At 35.0% G+C, this 20,076-nt stretch overlaps 1 protein-coding gene across 7 annotated transcripts in view; it reads right to left on the bottom strand.

Annotated features, from left to right (window-relative positions):
• The window catches only part of LOC146001564 (uncharacterized), a 155,315-nt gene that overhangs the window by 22,001 nt on the left and 113,238 nt on the right, over window positions 1-20,076 (bottom strand). For 6 of the 7 annotated variants that reach the window (XM_083139041.1, XM_083139043.1, XM_083139047.1 and 3 more), the window contains 7 exons: window positions 10,456-10,539; window positions 7,644-7,778; window positions 6,471-6,578; window positions 6,043-6,173; window positions 4,022-4,160; window positions 2,461-2,808; window positions 1,482-1,643 (listed from right to left, as the gene is read on the bottom strand). In XM_083139041.1, the coding sequence (XP_082995167.1) occupies window positions 1,482-1,643; window positions 2,461-2,808; window positions 4,022-4,160; window positions 6,043-6,173; window positions 6,471-6,578; window positions 7,644-7,778; window positions 10,456-10,539 (1,107 nt within the window). The remainder of the gene's footprint in view (window positions 1-1,481; window positions 1,644-2,460; window positions 2,809-4,021; window positions 4,161-6,042; window positions 6,174-6,470; window positions 6,579-7,643; window positions 7,779-10,455; window positions 10,540-20,076) is intronic. The other variant, XM_083139044.1, reaches the window with a different exon arrangement.

Below are 20,076 nucleotides of genomic sequence, written 5' to 3'. Positions count from 1 at the left end.
GTCGCAATTAGCTAAAAGTCACAGAAAGCAATGTAAAATAACCAAATCAATCAATCAATAATCATCCAATTCACTGAATTATTCTAACACCATTAAGCCTTGTTTCCATGATATGAAAAACTCAATATGCTGACCAAGGCAGAAATTTGTTTTATTATAAAACGTAAACTAAACGTAACATTTCAACCTTCTAGCAAGGTCTTCTTCAGACTCTGCACCAAGTACAAATGTAACAAGGTACAAAAAAGGACAATATATATACACAAACATTACTCCCCTCCAGACTATTAGAAAGTTGTTTTGGAACATTCTAGCAGGTGGCTTTCCCTTGTCAACTGTACTTTCACCTAAAAGGCTCAACATATTTTCTTCCATCTAGAATGTGGTTGGACTCTTTATCTCATGCTCCTTTTCCTTCATTCTTCTTCCTTCTTCTCTCCTCTTTCTCTCTTGTCCTTTCCACTCTTTCTAACACCTTCTTCCATTCTTTGTTTATCTTCAGTCCCCCATTCCAGTTCATTGTGTCTTCTTCACCTTTCTTCTCTATTTCCTTGCCCTCCTTCCATTTTCTCACTAGTATTCTCTTCTCCCTTCCTATCTGCTTAGCCTCATCCCACTCTATGACTTTCTAATAGTCTGGAGGGGAGTAATGTTTGTATATATATCGTCCTTTTTTGTACCTTGTTACATTTGTATATGGTGCAGAGTCTGAAGAAGACCTTGCTAGAAGGTTGAAACTTTACATTTAGTTTACGTTTTATAATAGAACAAATTTCTGCCTTGGTCAGCATAATGAATTATTCTGTCTCACGTGAATCCCCACCCTAAAATAATAATAATAATAATAAACTAGGCTCCATGATGCAATAGCTCAATGAGGGCCAGCAATTCATCGAGTCCCATCACCACTGTTTTCTATCTTTCGAGACCAGAGTCTGCTATATCTTCTTTCCAAGTAGCTCCTCAATTGTCCTCAAGATGCCGGGTCAACACACAAATTTTGGAGGGGTCTCTATCGATCCTGGGACTGCTTGTACCAAGGGTGAGAGTGCTAACCATTTGACTTCATGGGGGCCCAGTTTATGATCACTCATGCATCAACGAGAATAATGAATTTTAAGGTACTACTCTGCAAAATTCAGAGGGGGGGGGGAGAATCTTATGAAAGTCATGTCCTATTTTCAGGTTTTTGAACATTTTTACAAAATTCCATGGCTTCTTATAGAATGTTTAGGTCAATGGAAACACTGATAACATAAATTTAGACCTATACTTAACATGTAATTCCAATAGCCAGGGAAATAATACATGAAATTTGTAATGAATCTGATTCTTTTCTATTCTTAACAAGGGTCAGTTTTCTTTGAAACTTTTGAATAGCCAATTCATTAAATTGGCTTTACTTTGGAAATAAGCACAGTAATTTTATAGATACAGTGGATCTGCATTCTAAGGAACTAAGCTACCATGTACAAACATACCTTCAGTATTTCGTTCTCTGCCTCACGTTCTGCTAACTGTTCTGCTTGTGCATCAAAATTTCTTCTTAATGCATCCAGTTCATCCTGCAGTATGGAGACTGTTGATTTGCAAGCTTCCACCTCTCCTGCAGCTTTGGCTGTTTTCATCTCACTTGCATGTAGCTACGAAAGAAAAATAAGGCAGTAAAAATAGTGTGTGAGTGCTTGAAAATTTAATTCATTTCACTGTAACTAATGAGCCACGGTAGCTGAGTCGTTATGACATCTGACTACTATGCAAGAGACCCGGGTTTGATCTCCGGTGGGGGAGAACTGGGATTTTTTCCACCTATTCAAGCGGTTCTGGCACCCACCCAACATCGAATAAAGTGGGTACCTGAAGGAAACTATGAGGGGTATAGGGAGTGATCACATCACCCCTACCTTCGGCCATGATCAAGAAAGTGTGAGGCCCTAACTCCACACCCTCTATACGCCTTCATTTGTACCACAGCCAAGGTATCCACAATCTAGTTATGAGTTGGAACACTTGCTTGAGCTGACAAGGCGACTATGCATAGTGAATATGTAGCCCATGTATCACCATTACTTCCTGTATGTTCACATATATCCCAACCAATAAACCATGCCAGATAAAAAAGTCTTACTTTCATTGGACAACCCTTATACTTTCAAGGCATGGAAGGTTAACATTGTGATGAAGCCTAGATTGAATTTTTTCCCCTCTCAGCTGATTGCAATATACTAGCACCAAGATTTCTGAAACCTTGGAAAATATGCAAACTACAGGCTTTCCCGTAACTTAACCTAATAACACTAGCACCACTGCTTCCATGCCCGGGTTTCAAATAAGGTGGTGGATGTATATTATCAGTGATAGTCAGACAATAAGTCATGTGTGGATTACTTTTTGTCTAGTTATTGGATATTTAAAGCATGCCATAAATTACAAAAGTTATTCATTCGACATGACACTTACATTATTAACTACTATTCTGTGCTTTTCCTTGTAGTCATGCTTCAGCAGTTCCTTTTCTTTGGCAAGGTTTATTTCCAAGTCCAGCATTTTGCTGCAAGTCTTGTCAAGATCTCTATCTTTCTCAGCTAGCTTTATCTTCAGCTCCTGAATACTTCTCTCATGTGATCTTGAAGATTCCACCAAGTTTGAGATTTGGTTCTCCTTCTTGTCTAATTCTTGCTTCAGCAGTTCAAATTTCCCTTGTAATGTTTGAATTTCTTTGTCCTTAATGCTAACTTCCTCCTCCAGTGACTGGATGTAATCTCTGTAATCGTTTTCTACTGAGCCACACTCACACTGATCTATAACCTGGGAAGTAGTGAACAAATGAAAATTACATATCAGTTTAAGTAAACACGATATTCTCAGCATCTGCAAATGCTCAATTTCTTCCATATTTTATCATATTATGGCAAAAGGTCTTAGATAACTTTCACCCTCTTGTCAATTCAAAAATAACAAAGAAAAAAAATTACCCATTAGTTGCATTAATTTTTCAATTATGTGCACAAAGTTCTCACTACAAATACATGAGCCTTCAAAATTTCACAATATTTTGAAATTTTCAAATACAATACACATTGCATTTTGGAGCATATGTAAGATGTTTACTTGTAGAAATTACCTATACACTTTGGCATGATCACAACTTGAATCTTTAGTCTTTATCTTGTGTCATATTTCTATTTCACCTGTAGAACCGTAACTATATTGCATTCCACCAATTTCATCACCCTGGTAACTGCAATCTTGCAAGCCAACAGGTCTGCAGCACCTGGACTCATGGCCAGTACAATCCTCTATGTTGTGTGCTGTGTTTGTCATTGTCCCTTCATGCATTTCATCTTGTCACCGTTCATCGTCATCTTCGCAATTAGCCAAAAGTGGCAGAAATGTGAAGTTAAATAAATCATGTCAATCACTCAATCATCTTTGCCAGGGAGCCAGCGACATTGTATTTTCTATTCCTTCATTATTTTTCTAGAGACAGATCAAATTAAATTGGAATAAAATAAGCCATATTGCCTCAGTCTATTATTATTATTATTATTACTATACTATCTGTTATGTAGACATATAATAAGCTTGATGCTCCATACTGTAGCAATAATATGATAATGAAATGAAATAAAATACAAACTTGGCAATTACATACGGACATTAATAATAAACTATAGTAATAATGAGGATAGCGGCTGGATGTAAAAAAGGTATGAAGTTCTCTCATACATTCTTCTTGATGTTAACCATAGAGAAGGTGATGTGATCAACACCATACTCTGTCCACCATTACTCCGCAGGCATTCATTCATTAGAGGCAGGGTGAGTCCCAGAGCACCTTAAATACAAAGAAATTCTTGGAAAAACTTCCACATGAAATCACCCTGAGTGACTGATTGGAGGGAAGATAAAGAGAGGAGCGTAAGGAACACAAGGGACCTGGGGTCAAGTCATGGACAATGGCCTATGAAAACTTTTTTTTTCAGTCATTCGTATTAGTTAAAGAAATTAAGCAACTTACCTGAACATTACCACCCTCCTCTTTGTTATGATCTTCTAGTTCACTTTTCATCCTTTCACAACTTGTGTGTAATTCTTCCAGGTTTCTTTTCTCGACAATTAACCTTGTTATTTCTCGTTCCTTTTCTGCTATTTGTAACCTTCAAAATAAAGATGGCGATAAAAAAAAAAGCATTACTTTTTTCTCTTTTTCAGCAACTTTACAAATCAGTCTCTTATTTCTATAAATTGCTTATAATTGAATGCACTGTTGTGCTATTTATATCATTGTTGTTATCAGTCGTGCACTAAAATTCATCTACCTTAGTGTTGTCAAATTTACTATTTTATATTGGATCATTACATATTAGGGTGGATCAAATGAAAAGGGAACAGGGGCCATAGAATGAAATCAACAAGGTTTATTTCAAACGTAATCCCGAAAGTTACCCAAGCACTTGTCCCACTGTTCCACCAAGCAGTGAATACCCTGCTTGTAGAACTCCTTTAGCTGAGATCGGAACCAGTTGTGAACATTGTCCGAGTGGAAGTGCCTACCCTTCAATGCCTACCTTTTTCAATGGACAAAAGATATGGAAGTTGCATGGTGATAGATCAGGGCTATATGGTGGGTGTTCCTACACTGTCCACCCAAACGTCACCAATGTGTTCTTTGTAACAGCTGACGTATGTGGCTGCACGTTGTCATGCAGCAAAATTACTCAGAGGACAACAGGCTGGGCCATTTGGCCTTTATTGCTGTTCAGACAATACTGCTACCCGGCCGCCTATGCAATCACGTGCTCACGTGCAACTATGTAGGGTGAGTCCATTATGCAATAGGGGTTTCCTTCCTAACCTCCTGCTCTACCTCTACACAGGGTTGTCGCCACACACATATATAAATATAACCCAATACATCCACTGTTCCATTTGCATTTGATCCACCCTCATATAAAGAATATATCAGTATTGGTGAAAATTGTACATCTGCCCATACATGTATATAATACACCTATGTGTATGTTATATAGGGTTGCTATATATCCTGGATTTTTTGCGACAGTCCTGGAATAGTATAATTTGTCCCAGTGTCCTGAAAAGTTTCTTCACGATGCACTATGTTCCGAAATTAGGTGGGGAAGCAGAAATGATAAAGGCTATACTTTCATGAACATTACTTCTATTTAAATGCATGGACGTAATTTTCGAAATGTTCATTTTACAAAACAATCTAACTGTACATTGAACCATGATCTCTCAATAATAGAAGAGTTATCGAGTTACATGAATATGCTGCAGAGATCTTTGACTTCACGATGGCACCACTCAATGCACAACAATTAGTAATAATGCTAATTTTATTCCCTTCTGTTTGCAGTGCTGAATTTTAGTTAAAATTCTCTTCCGTTGTATAGTAAGCTGCTTACTGTAAGCAGTCAGTGCTCAGGTGTCTCTCTGTTCCATCGCAATTTTTGAATAAAGTTTCGACACTGTGAGAAAGCAGTTTAGTTCATTATGGCACCGAAAGGGAAATGTAAGTTTAATGATGGACTTTGAAGTGAATTTCCGTTTATTAAGATGCAAACAGAACAGCGGATGTATTGGGTTACATTGTATGTGTGTGGCGACAACCCTGCGTGGAGGTAGAGCAGGAAAGTGAAAAGAATATGATAACAAGACCATCCACAATAATAATGATGTGAATATATCTACTTTATTGAGTCTAGCCTCCCCTCCCCAACAGGCTTCTGGTCAGCTGCATCCCGGATATTCACTTATGAAATATAGCAACCCTAGTGTTATATGCACCTTCAAATTCACTATTAGAATGAATGCCAAAAATCTTACTTCCATACTGATACTCTACCATTTAAGTGTTCAAATATTCCAGGATACTTCACATTTATCAACTGTTTGGACTCCCATCTATTTCTGTGCTATAAAAAAGAATTTACAACTCACCCTGGGAATTTTTTGTTATATGATAAAGAATAAGGCTCAGTGCTAACTCAATATATTTTTATTTACAGCAATACTTACTGAGCTTCTTCCAGTTCAGTGGATTTTTCCTTTTCCATCATTGTGAGTCTCTTAATCTCTTTTTCATTTGTTTGACACAGACATTTCAGTTTATCTCGCTCCTCGTCAGTCTTCTTCTTGCATTCTGACACCTTTCAAAGAAACATAAATGGTGTACTACAATGTATGACCATGCAAACAAAACATGGATGTATCACTTACTTTGCTGAAGTACATTATTACAAAAGAAACTCTTCCTTTTATTTTGGATTATAATCAGTTGGGATTCTATAGTTAACTAAAATGAATCAGGAAGGAAGCTGGAGTTGCACATACATGCAAAGAGCATGGGAGAGAAAGTCACATATGCTCTCTCACACAGAGAATCCTTTATTTATTAAAAAAAAAAGTTGGTTAACATGCATTACATTTCTACAAGAAATACTTACAATGTTCTTCTGGTGTTCACATTCTCTCACCAGTTCTTGAATTCTAGCTTTTAATTCCTCCACTTCCAATTCCTCTTGCAAACTAGCACCAGTACCACCTGACCTGACCTAGAAGTAGAAAAATAAATTATATTATACCAATAGTGATACCAATGTCTCATGCAAATTTAATATATTCTTATTTTAAGATGATAATCAATAAACTTATTTTTTAACATTGTATATTAGGCACATAAACTAGACTTTTTGTTTTTTGCTTTCAATTACAAATTACTTATGCAATTATGGCTCTTAACAGTAATAACAATACAATAAATTATCACCAGGCCCAGATTTATGTCTGGAGGCCTGTGGCTAACAACATTGTAAGGCTCCCCTATATATAATTTCAGTTATAACTTTTAGGCCAAGTTATGTCAGATGGTTAGTTATATTCTTATATTTGTAGAATCATTTGAATATCTATTTTTTTCTTTTTTTAATTTTGGGCACTTTTCAAAGCAATTTTCCACTCAGTGAAGGCCCATTTGCAGATGGAGACAAGGGCTGTAGCCAACCTCTAAATCTGGGCTTGATTATCACCTCCCCCCCCCCCCTTGTGTTTGTACCTTCATTCAAGAAGAATAAATCAGCAAGTCTTTTTTTTTTAAAAGGAACATTTTATTTCCTTTTATGGCAAAAACCAAATTCTAACCATCAAAATCTATATGTTGCAGTTTTAAACCATAAAATTATATTATGTAATTTTTCTATACAAACAACTTAATGACATGCATTATAACATACATAATAATAACAGTTACGATTAAGATGAATGTTCCATGCATATTCTTTTGCAATTGTTAGAGAACATTAGAACTATCTGCATTTCCTATCTGTGCGATATCCATCATTGATGATACTATAATTAATTAGAAATGAAAATAACAAACTAAAGAGAACAAGAATAACATAATCTTGACGTGGATATACAATTCAAGAATTTAACAATCAAAGAACTAAGCATGAAGCATTTTATAAATCCAACTATAATGACAGATACACTTATCAAAATATTTTTAGTCAACTGATTTAAACTGACTGGAGAAAAATACAAGTTTCTTTATCACTGATGTAAAAGAAGTTTCTTTGTTTCTGATGCAGCATGCAAAAGAAAAAAAACACATTGTGTACCTGAGCCTTAAACATAACTTTCTTGGGAGAAATCTTCTTCAGAGCAGCTATATCTTCTTCTATGATGTGATTCTTCATTCGAAGAACATCGTTTGCATCTCTGAGGTAATGTAGAAGCTTTTCCTGCTTGCAAACCTCAAATTGGGATCAACACTATTATTATATGTAAATCACTTCACAGTAAGAATTATGAGTAAGCATCTGTATGACTCTGACATGAAATACGGTTTAAAAAAATGAGAATAGATTATATTTCTCTACTAACTCATTCCAAAACAATGTAAGTATGTATGTGAAGTAATTTCAAAACATTTGTTAGATTGACTTCTCACCAACTCAAGTCAACTCAACTGCAGACATTCTCTGCTATGTTTCGAACTAAAGGTCCATTGGTTCAGCAACCCAAATAATGGTACTTTCTGAGTTCGAGTCCCAGTCAGAGTATAGATGTTTCATTGTGTTTCATTCTCATCAATTTCAACTATCATCCATCATGATCTGCCTAAAGCAGTAGAAAACTAACATTAAATAAACAAAATTCAAACATGACAGTGGTGTTGGATATATTCCATAAACAGCAAAATTGCAATACGAGGGTGTACCAAAAAAAAAAAAAAGATCTTTTTTAAAAGCATTTTTTTTTTACAACAACAACCTTATCATCTTCAAAGTACTCTCCATGACACTTAATACATTTGTTCAATCTGTGGTTCCATTTTTGGAAACATTTTTTTAATCTCATCTGTTGTGATGGATGACAGCTCCTTCCTCCTTTTTCTCTTCACCTCTTGTATGTCCTCAAATCGCCGTCCCTTCATGTCCCTCTTCATTTGGGGTAACAAAAAAAAAAAAGTTGCACGGTGCAAGGTCAGGTGAGTAAGAGAGTTTTTTTTTGCCAAAAACTTATGCACTGAGATGGCTGTGTGCGCAGGTGCATTGTCGTGGTGGCACAAATTTTGCAGCAACCCTTCTCATTCCCAAATCTTCCGTTAAAATTCACTGAACCAAGCTCCAAGATAGTCCAGATAACGTCCCCAGCTCTTCAATGGTCCGTCGTCGGTCTTCGAGCACACGTTCACGAATTTTGTTGGACATTTTCGTCCGTTCTGGAAGTTGATGGACGTCCAGAATGAGGTTTGTCATCAATCGACATGTCACCTTTTTTGAAGCGAGAAAACCACTCGTACACTTGAGTTTTCCCCATAGCACTGTCCTTGTAAGCTGTGTTCAACATCACAACAGTTTCTGTGGCATTTTTCCCGAGCAGGAAACAAAATTTCACAGCTGCACGCTGTTCTCTTTCATCGGCCATGACAAAAAAACGAGGTGCGAGCAAAACTTTTACAAAAAATCACCGTGACAAGAGACAACCTTCCCCGGTGAAGCCACTGGGTGCACTGAACTCTCAACGAGTTGCTCGACGCTCGCCTAGCGGGAAAAATTCATACTACGGAAGCTCCGCCCAGCACAGCGCTATCCCATTTTTTTTTTGGTACCCCTCGTATTATGCAAATCCAGAGCCTTCCCATACAGTGTAGTAGTTAACACTGTCACCTTGTAATAAGGTTCCCTGGTTTGATTCCTAGTAAGAGCACAATTCAGTGGTTTAGAACACATTTTGAACTGCAGGTTCAGTCTTAATTAGCATCCATGCATAAAGTAGACTCCAATTTTGTCAAACTCAGACCATCTCCAATCAAAAAAGAAATTCAAATGGATGCAATTTAAAACCTCGCAAATATATTTCATGTATATTTTAAAAAAATTAAACATAAATATACTTACACTGGATGCATATAAAACTGTACCACAAAATCAAAGGAAAAAAAAGAAAACTAATGTCTAATACATGTTTATATTTGTCTATGAACAGTGTAATGGCATGCATTATATCACTAGAAATAAAGAAGCAAAAGTGTAGACACCAACCTAGATTGAAAGGGTTCTATCGAAAGTATACCTTTTCTGAAAAGAATCTACAATGAAACAATAATCCTATCAAAGGCTGTTAAACTAAGACACAAACATGGGATTTTAAATCAAACTATTTTGGCAATATTACTCTAAGCAATATGAACTGTTCTGTTAGACAAGAGATCAAACTCGATGCTAGTTATATGATGTGTGTGTGCAGAAATGTGCACCCGTACAATTAGATGAATTTAATGTCCAGAGAAGGATCACATCCCCCACCCACTGTTTCACCTACTCACACATGTAGCTACTGAGTGGCCTTCTTCAGGCCAGGAGGTGTGGTTGCACTCATGATATGTAGGTCTTTTCTGAACTGAAGGTTGGGATACAGAAAGGCCACTCAATAACTTTCCCAACCAACTGAATCTCAACCCTTTATCTGTATCCCAACTCCCACAACACCCACCACACACTATAACTCACAGTTCTAGACAAGCCTGACGAGAGAACCATATTTTTTTGTATTAAATATATATTCGATGTGAACCTGGCAACTCTGCAGGTTGAATACTCACTTCCATTTCCGCCATCTTTTTTTCTTATGGATCGTGGTTGCAAAAATAAAAGATTTTCCGAGTGTCTGGTGAATGCTTATTTATATCTGCCTGTGTGCATATTTTAATTTAGCAGGTATATATATATATGTACATGTATGCATGTGTAGTATCTTTACATAATTCCTGGAACCACTGCTTTCGTGTTTGTGTGTGTGTGTCTGTAATATTTGTATTGTATTGCCATGAACACCACACAAACATCATTTAATTAAAAGGGGAATTTAAAAAAACTCTTCAGTAGCAAATAAGCACACCATGCATGTGTAATACATTCATCTTACCTCTTCAAAACATTCTTTGTACTGACTTTCCATTTCATCCAAATCCATGTGCAAAACATTAATGATATAATCCTTTGTTCTACGCTGAAAGGAATATATCACATTATATCTTTTACTAGGTTGCATCCACACAATTTCACCAATAATAATAAAATTATACTATATTGGGCAAAGTTCCTGCAAGTCTTATTTTTGTGTCGTTCTAATTCCTTAGTTTCTTTGCAGCTCATTACCAAAAGAAGCAACCAAAATATAAACCAAACAAATGTGTAAAGTGAACAAGAAATTGCATCATAGCAAATACTCAACTTGAGTCACATAAGCTCATAAAAGTCTTGGTTTGGTTTGAGTTGCTGTTTTAAGTCCACTTATGCACAGTAAGGCTAATCGGGACTGGACCTACAGTTTAAAGTGGGATCCGAACCACTTGTGCCTCCACTGGGTATCGAACCCGGGACCCCTTGATTGCAAGGCAATGACGCTACCACTGCACCATGGGGAAGGCCCACCATAAAAGTCTTGTAATGGATGTTTTAGTGCTGGATGCATCTATGTGCAGACTGAGGATTCTTTAAGATGAACTCTTAAAGAGAAACCTAACTGAAACATCATAAATAATCATCGGCAGGAACTATGTTGGGAGGAAATATTTGAGTAGCTGCTTGTTTTATAAATAGAAACAAAAACTAAACATGAACTAATATGTTGGTATTACTAGGGGATGAGTGTCAGGCCATTAAATTTTGAACTTCATTAAGAAATTATAAAATGAAAATGACACAAAGTTTGTTTCAAAAAGTTGTACTGTTGACCTATAGTTGTCACAGCACAATTTACCCACAAAATTATGCTTCTGCACTTTTATAGTGTAGGAGGCCTTAGAAAGATCGCTTCGCGGGCTTACAGCAGACGACAATATGGGGGTGTGTCTGCGAGAACCATTCAGGTCCGCGAATGAGCGAGCTCGGTTGCCACAGCTAGCTCGCTGCACCCTTCTGGAAGGGTGAATGACCTCTGCCTCTTGCTACTTCGGCCTGTTTGTTCGGCTGAGGAGCAGACGACACGAGAGTATTGGCAATAATGTGCGAGCGACGTCTGCTGTTAGCCCGCGAAACACTCTTTCTAAGGCCTCCTGCACTATAATCAAAATGTTGTGAATGAAGTATTTAATGGATATTGTTTAACTCTATTGTTTCTTTATAGTAATACCATGAATCAACAATACAACAGTATATCTTTCAATCATATAAAGAGATATTCACACCTATTTCAAAAAAAGGAATTATAGCTTTCCTGGCAACACGTTTCGAGCACATCATCACAGAATGTAGGAATGGAAACCAGTGTAGGGTTGTGACCTTGAAGTGAAAATTTCAATATTTTCATATAAATATACTTTTTATGAAAACTATGCTCCTTAGCTTCAAAACAAGCTAAAGTTAAAGTTAGACAATACTTGAAGCAAAATTATGAATTGTTTTATCTGACCTTCTAAGCACATACATTTTACCTTTGTTTTAATGTTGACAACCCTGCTGTATGAATACTGTGTATCACTGAGGGCTACAATTTTACATACGTAAGTTACTTCATGTCTTGCACCATTCTACCAAATTTCATGAAAATCTGAGATGGTTGGGTTGAAAAGTTAATTTTCTTGTAATGATTTGGCATGAAATGACCCCTATGCATGAACATAAAATTTGTTTTAATGAAGATTTATTAACAGAAGTAGTGAAAAACCACAAATTTTATTTTATAGCCTTTTAGAACATATTTAAGCTTCAATTTTTTTGAAAAATGGCATGATAACTGCAGTGGTTTAGTGATAATGGCAATTTTAGTAACGGTAGACATTTGACACAAAAAAAACCAACATTATTAAAATAAAGGTAAAAAAGGTAAAAAGGTAAAGTGTTCCCCTGTGCATAGCACCACGCCATGAAGGCGTCTAGGGGGTGTGGGGGTACTGACTCTCAGTTCAAAGGAATCTTGGTGACAACTTTTAAATGGAATATACATACATGTATGAACTTTAGAAAATAAATTCAAAGTGATATGTCGATTTGACTTTGAGATATCTTCTTCTAAGCACAGCAGGCTACCATCATGGCCTCGGCAATGACAGACCCGTGCAAATTTCTGAAACTTTAGCCCCCTGTTTCTCAGTAACTAAAAGGTCTACAGAAGAAAATTTTTGCATGTGTTCATGCCTTGGCAATATTAACAAATACACCAAGTTTCATTAAAATCTGAATCGGTGGGTGTCATGGCCTGGTTTATTTGATGTGGAATCAGTCCATAGCCACTTCACGGAACAGCACCAATCTCAACATGAATGTGGGACTCCAGCTCAGTCATGCCTGGAACTCACTCCCCCGTAAAAACAAGACACCAACCAATAAGAACACCAGATCCAGAGCGAGCCAATAGGAAGACAGCATCCAAGATCCGACCCATCATAGTCATATATTTAACCCTACTCTAGTCTACATTTGTACATTCCCTGATGATGAGAGCAATGTATGCCCTCGAAACATTGGAAGCTAACACCGATTCAACCTCGCTGGTAACCCGAGAACACTTGTTCCTATTCTAAACAATGATGCAGTGAGTCTCACGGGAAATTTGGCCGCAGGACGGCAGCCAGCATGTTGGGCAGTGGGATCCCGTCTGCCGGCATTTAGACCCACAGCTGTATGCCAACTTGCCACTGGACGCGTAAGTGCTTCAGTAACCAGATAGCTGGTGTCCAGTTTGCACATTTTTGTGAAATGTTACGGACCTGCCTTTGTACATTCATTTTCCAGCAAGTTATTGGAAATTACTGCATACCCAGTGGTGGATGGTGGACTCGGGCACCGGAGACCGAGCATTTGAGCCATTTTCGTTTGTTTTCCCTAAAAATCTGAGCTTTCCTGCAATGTTTCTCTCTCATCTTGATTACACTGACTTTATCTTTCCTCTTTTTACCAACAATGGGACCTTTTCTGCAGTGTTGAACACCAGCTACCTGCATTCTGAAGCAGTGCCAAAGTCAGTGTAAAGCTGTGAGTCTAAATGCCGGCAGATGGGATCCCACTGCCCGAAACACTAGTTGACACTCGGCAGCCAAATTTCCCATGGGACTTACTGTATAATTCGTACTCCACTTGTTGCTAATCATATTATACTTTGCAACCATATCACCATGGTTGTGTCATTTTCACATGTGTAAGGGATTAAACGGATTATTGGCTTGATATCTGCCACATCTCCAAATACGGTACCCTCTCAGCTCCAGACGGGTTTTTGAAATTAATAGGATTTAACTATTAAATTGTGCAATTACGTAAGTAATTTTAAACAGTGTTTACCGTATCAATCATGAATGGACACAGAGGATTTGTGAAATATGTAAAAAAAAAATAAAAAAAAACTTTGAGTGACGTTAATACAGTGTAATAAAACACTGCATCTGTTCTTCAATGAGTGTTTAATTTTTGGAATATTTCATGGAATTATTAATAGCACTGATTTATATTTGTATGATGAATATTAATTTCCATTCATTATAATGTTATGCAAAAACAAATACAGTAGATAAAAATAGTTGATACTACAATTCGTTGCTCTTTTCATAGATTTCTACAAGCAACTTGTGTAATAATTGAAAATCAATAATAATAGATGGGTCATTACATGTAAATTATAACTAATAACATACAAAATACTGGTTAAAAATTTTGAATTTAACTTTTGTTAATTAGCAACTTTAACAGACAGCATAATTCTAAAAACTAAAAATACAAAAAAATTTAATGCACAAAAATTAATAATGGATTAATTAATTAATATTTTTTTAAAAAAATAATAAATTAATAAAATATATTGCAAGCAATTTTGGGTTTCCAAACAAAACTATGAAAAATATACTGCATTGAAGGAAAAAGCTACTGAAATAAATAAATCAAGCAAGCAAGCAATGCAAACGGAAAACATACATTATGAATAAAGTAATAAGTCCATATTTTTCTAATTTTTCCCAATAAACAATCATCAATATCTATTTCATGTATATTTGGTTTGCTGCTGTGAGTTGGCAAAGTTCTGTCTCCAGAACTGTATAAAACTGTACACAATGTCAGAAAGAAATAGCAACAACCGCATTTAAATTCACAAAAAATAAATATCCATTATTCAATGGTGTGCAAAATTTTCAAAATATCCATCACTCGGAAACAAATTTTTAGTCCTTTTTCTTATGAGTCTCCAGCAGTTGTTTTTGTCCAGTGATTGGTCCAGATTATATCAACTGTACAGCTCTATTCATAAGCAATTGAACTTTTGGATTATCTGTCTGTAATGATGCAGACTGGAGAAATCATTAACTTTTTGTGCTGATTGTATCATTGTAATATCCAACTCCAAACAATGTATCAAAGTAGAAATCCTTGATTGACAACGACCATACTCGACAGATTTTGTACCCAATGTTTCTTTCCTTTTTACGGTTAAGAACAGTAAGCTTGGCTGTAATGTAAAGGCATTAAAAAAAAACTTTTTTCGGTGTGTATTAGGGATTACAGCTAAAATGAATAAACTGGAAAATATGTGATTTAAATCCACAAGTAATATGGCTAATTTTTACTTCATTTTAGCTCGTATAAAGCCTAATTATTAAAACAGATTATAAATGAGAACTCATCTTCTTGCTGATGTAACAATTAGGCATTCAAAAGGTAGGCATGGTATTATCTCAAATAGATACCTCAGGTATGTTGCAACTCATGCTTTGAAAGGAATGGGATAGAAAGCCAAAAAAAGATACAAGCACTGTTTTTTTTAATGTAGCTATAATTTTATTTTTACAAATTAGCTACATCAAACATGTTTTTAACAAAACTACATACAAATGCATCAGGCTCTAGTACTGTTCAACTAGCAAATCTACTTAAATTCAGGCACAAACTCACAACTATAATTGTTAGTACTACCAGAGTCACAGAAGAAAGAATGTATAAGGCACAATAAGGTTTTTATCATTGAACACAACCATTTTTTAAAAAAATTCAAGAACAATAAAAATGCCCTTGTACAGTATATTTTGCAGAGATACGAGAAAAAGCTTAACAGTAGTTCCCGTCAAATAACACAAACTAAAACTACAAACATGTATACAAGATAATATTAAATTATTGCACTACATTTCTCACAAAAGAAATTTTTCGTTCATATGCATATCCTACTGCTTAAATTTATTCTTTTGGTTCATAAAATAATAAAACCACCATGAATAGATGCCACACACTAGGCTCATCCTCAAAGCATTTAAAAAAGTTGTTGAAATATGGTGAAAAGGAGAAAGAAAATAATCTTTGATGGGGGAAACTGCCAGATCAAGCTGCATTTCACATGTTTTGTAGTTACCTTTCAAACTGTGCTAACAACGAAATGGTATGATACATTGTCACTGAGATTTAAAAGAGATGGTTTTGTTTGTGTTGAGGGTTATTAACCGTGATGCCATGCAAAACTTCAGCTGGTATGGACCATACACATAAAAGGGAAGGGAAGCATATTTTCCGTGTTGGTTAGTTGCTACAACCACAATTTCTTGCATGATAAAGTTTGTAATGAATGAAGTACTACTGCCACATAAAATCATGCACATACATTTACTCTGTAACCCATGTGACATTTTTTATTTGTTATAACACTATTAAGCCTTGTTCCCATTATATAAAAGTTTTAATATGCTGACCAAGGCAGTAATTTAATTTTATTATAAAACTTAAACTAAACGTTATGTTTAGTTTATGTTTTATAATAAAACTTTTATCTGATATGATTTTTGACATGCCAAACGTTGAAAGTTTTTTAAGAACATCAGCTAGCATGATCAAGAGAGACCTCGTGACTTTTCTGTAACAGGTGTAATAGCCAGATTTACATGACCTAAATAGTGTTGTAGTTCTTTTGTTTAATGTCAGGACATACATTACAGAGGGTGGGTGTAATTTCTAAGGAGGTTCAGTTAAGCAATAAGTTGAGTTGAAATATACAGGGCATGTTCCTTGAAGTCAGTTGTTATTTACTTCAATGCTCTGATCATAATTTTTATGATTCATCACACTAATACACTATAATAATATATTTTGAACTACTTGGCATACAGACTTTTATCCTAAGTCCATTATTTCAGATGTTATCTTTGTTTACGAAAAAAAAACACTAAGCAATAACATATCATACCATTTCCTTGTAAGTATTTTGAGCAGCACAAAACAGTATCCTCTGAATATTGAAAAACGTATATTTTTATTAATATGCTGAACAGAAGTACTTACTTATCACGGCATTTTTATTTTTGTTCTATTGCTTGCAGCACTGCTAGGTGTGCTGCTGTTGCTTGCTTGTATGCTGTTCCTGGATACCTGCTGCAGTAGAGGGATTCAGATGTGCATCACCCACATGAATTAAACATCAACAGCAGACAGGCACACCACATCTGCATCACGGGATTGCAGCAGTTGGTACAAAGAAACAGTAGATGACACCATGGATAAGCATAACAACAGCACACTTAGCAGTGCTGTGAAACAGAAGTCTGCTACGCAAATGTATACATTTTCTAGAAAATGGCGGTAGCCACCACCAAAATTAATAGAGCAACAAAAGAACCCAGTTTCGCAAATAAGTACACACTTCCTTTCAACATATTAATTTGCTCACACACCTTTAATTTTTTAGTGTTTCTAAAACTTAAAACATTTTAACTATTTTATAAAACTTCTACAGAGTTTGTTTTTACTTCAAAAACTTATTGGGGTATTAAATGAAGTAACAAAAAATATAAAATAATGGCAGTTTCTCAATTAACATATAATGTAATTCAAACATTGCACCAATGAATGGTGTTTCTTTATGCTGTTTTCTTTCTCAGCATCAACCAAAACATTAAATAATATGACTACCTGCATGTTGCGTTTGGCAGTCCTTTCCTTGTGAACAAAAAAAATTCATAATTCTTTATTAATGGGTTGATCACATCTTTAATTTTGCCCAAAGAGCATATGTTATAAAACTGCTCTTAAGAAATTAAATCACACAATACTATGTTATTTACTTATACTTCTATTGGCATGTTTTCATACCATCACAGATGACAGAAGTAATGCAAAGTAATAACTTCAAATTGTTTCCTTACTTTTCTACATGTAAATTAATTCCTGTATTAGATCAATTTCAAATAGCACAAAACACATTAATACCCAAACAAATATCAACAATTGTAAGCAATAATAAATTACATACAGACATTGACATGTTATAATGGTGCATTAAACAAAGTTTTTTTGTTTTTCTACAATAAAATTTGAAGTAGAAAGGGAAAATTGTGATCAGTGTTTTGTAAAAATTATCACTGCTGAAGCATTTTGACAACAATGGAATCTCCTCTTCTTTTGTTTTTGGATATTTTCACAGACAATTATTGTAACTAACAATTAAAGAGTAAGTAAACTGAAATTACTGGAATGGAACAGAATAGAGAGAATTAATTATTAATGTAAAAGCTTACTGAGATATAAGACTTTATTTCAGAAAACATATGTTATGTCCTAGGTGCATGTACAATCAGCAAACTTAGGATTTTGTGTCTGTGTTTCTTCAAGTCCACTTTATACAGAGTAAGTCTACTCGGGATTGGACCTACAGTTTAAAGTGGGATCGAAACCAATATGTGCCTCCACTGGGTATAAAACCTGGGACCCCTTGATTACAGGACAATGACATTATCATCAGGTGATCGGGGAGGCCCAACAAGCTAAGTGTAAATGAATGTGCTTATTGATTCTATATGAATTTAACGTGGTAACAACAACAATACTACTTCACTGGGCAATAAAATATATTTAAATAAACCATTTTTGTACTGTGCAGTACTTAGTACTTAACACTACATCTTAAATTGCACTTTTAAAAACGTTGACCTAAAGACCCTGTAAAAAGCAATTACAGCCAAATTTAACAATTGCACTGAGACTGAAACAACTTTAAATAAACTCACATGAAGAAACAGATTAGCTTGGTTTAGAGTATAGTTCTCTTTGTCAGGTCGACAATTACAATTGTGGTGTAACAATATAAAATATTTATTTCAATCCTAATTAGTTATTTTAAGTTGTGCAATGTCCCAGAGAAAATACAGTACCATCCCCACTACACTGCATAAAAGATATACCAACGATTACACATCAATTATTATCAACTGGTAATTTTACACAATTTTAAAATAGTAACGACTCTAGAATTACATAGGAATAATTAGTTCCAGAATACCACATTCACTTTACCTCAGTTTCATATCTGGTATCTAAATGGCAAAAAAAAAAAAAAAATTGAAAGATTGACTAATATAATATTTCACCCCACAAAGAGATCAAGTATGAACACCAATAAATACGTAATAAATGACAAAACTTTCATGAAGAACATAAATAGTTCATTCATCTCCATAACTAATTTATACAATTTAGAAAACCTTGTAATTAGAAATTTACTTTATAAAAACAGGGGACATGATTAATTATTTTATATTTGTAAGACCTATAACAGAATGGTGGCACTGTTCACCTAATTGCAGGCTATCTACAGAAATATCAGATCGATGACATTATCAGCAATTTTATTGACAAAAAACAACATATCAGTATCCCTACACTGAACAATAACAATAAAGTACTCATTAATCTGTCTTTTTTCTACTAAATAATATTTTGAAATGCAAACAGCAACAAATACCAATTGTGAAAAACTAAACCCAATACTACTAAAAGCAAAAACAAAGTGGAAGGATTCCCACTTTTTTGCTTAATTATCTAATTTCTGCCTGAAATGTCACGAAGTTTTTGTTTACTTTCAACACCAAATCAAAATGAATCAACCTCAATGCTTAAGGCTGAGTTATTACCACTACTAGTGGTGTATAAGTTACATGAAACAATGGAATAATGATTAATTAAATGCCAAAAATCATGTAGAAAGCTGCTTCCCCCTATTTTACAAATAATAGTGTGAAAAATAAATATTGTTGGAATATTAAAGCATTCAAATATATCAGTATGAGCCTGGGAATCAGGAAATTGATTTACTCATACTTCAGTAACAACATATGCAATATTCATAATTGTGTGTGTGTCTGTGTGTACAATCTTACCGTGTTTGTTATTTCATGAACAATTATGCTGAGAAGGACAAAAAAAAAATAATGCAGGAGCATCAATAAATAAATAAGTGCAGTTGAACTTTAATTTTATATTTTTCAAGGGACCAACTCAAAATGCATAAAAATGTAAAATTCAGGAAAATTTAATAACGTATTCTTCCTCTATTGGGATCTTGAAGATTCAATGTACAATACAGGAACATAAACTTGGGGTTTCACTCTAAAATATAAAACTTCACAACAAGGAATGTTTATAGAAGAATAGATAGTTTATGCACAAAAATAGCAATCTCTGTTGATAAAAAATAAATTGGTAATCAGAACCAATATGCAATGGTAGTAACAAATTGTTTAGAAAAAAATTCCATTCATTCAAGTAGAGGAATAATGCAAACAGCAAACTTCTGAAACAT

Source organism: Lepisma saccharinum, chromosome 17, assembly GCF_977018435.1.
Source record: "Lepisma saccharinum chromosome 17, izLepSacc3.1, whole genome shotgun sequence".
NCBI lineage: Eukaryota > Metazoa > Arthropoda > Insecta > Zygentoma > Lepismatidae > Lepisma > Lepisma saccharinum.
Note: the sequence above shows the minus strand (reverse complement) of the source record. Positions and strands in the feature narration are given on the sequence as shown.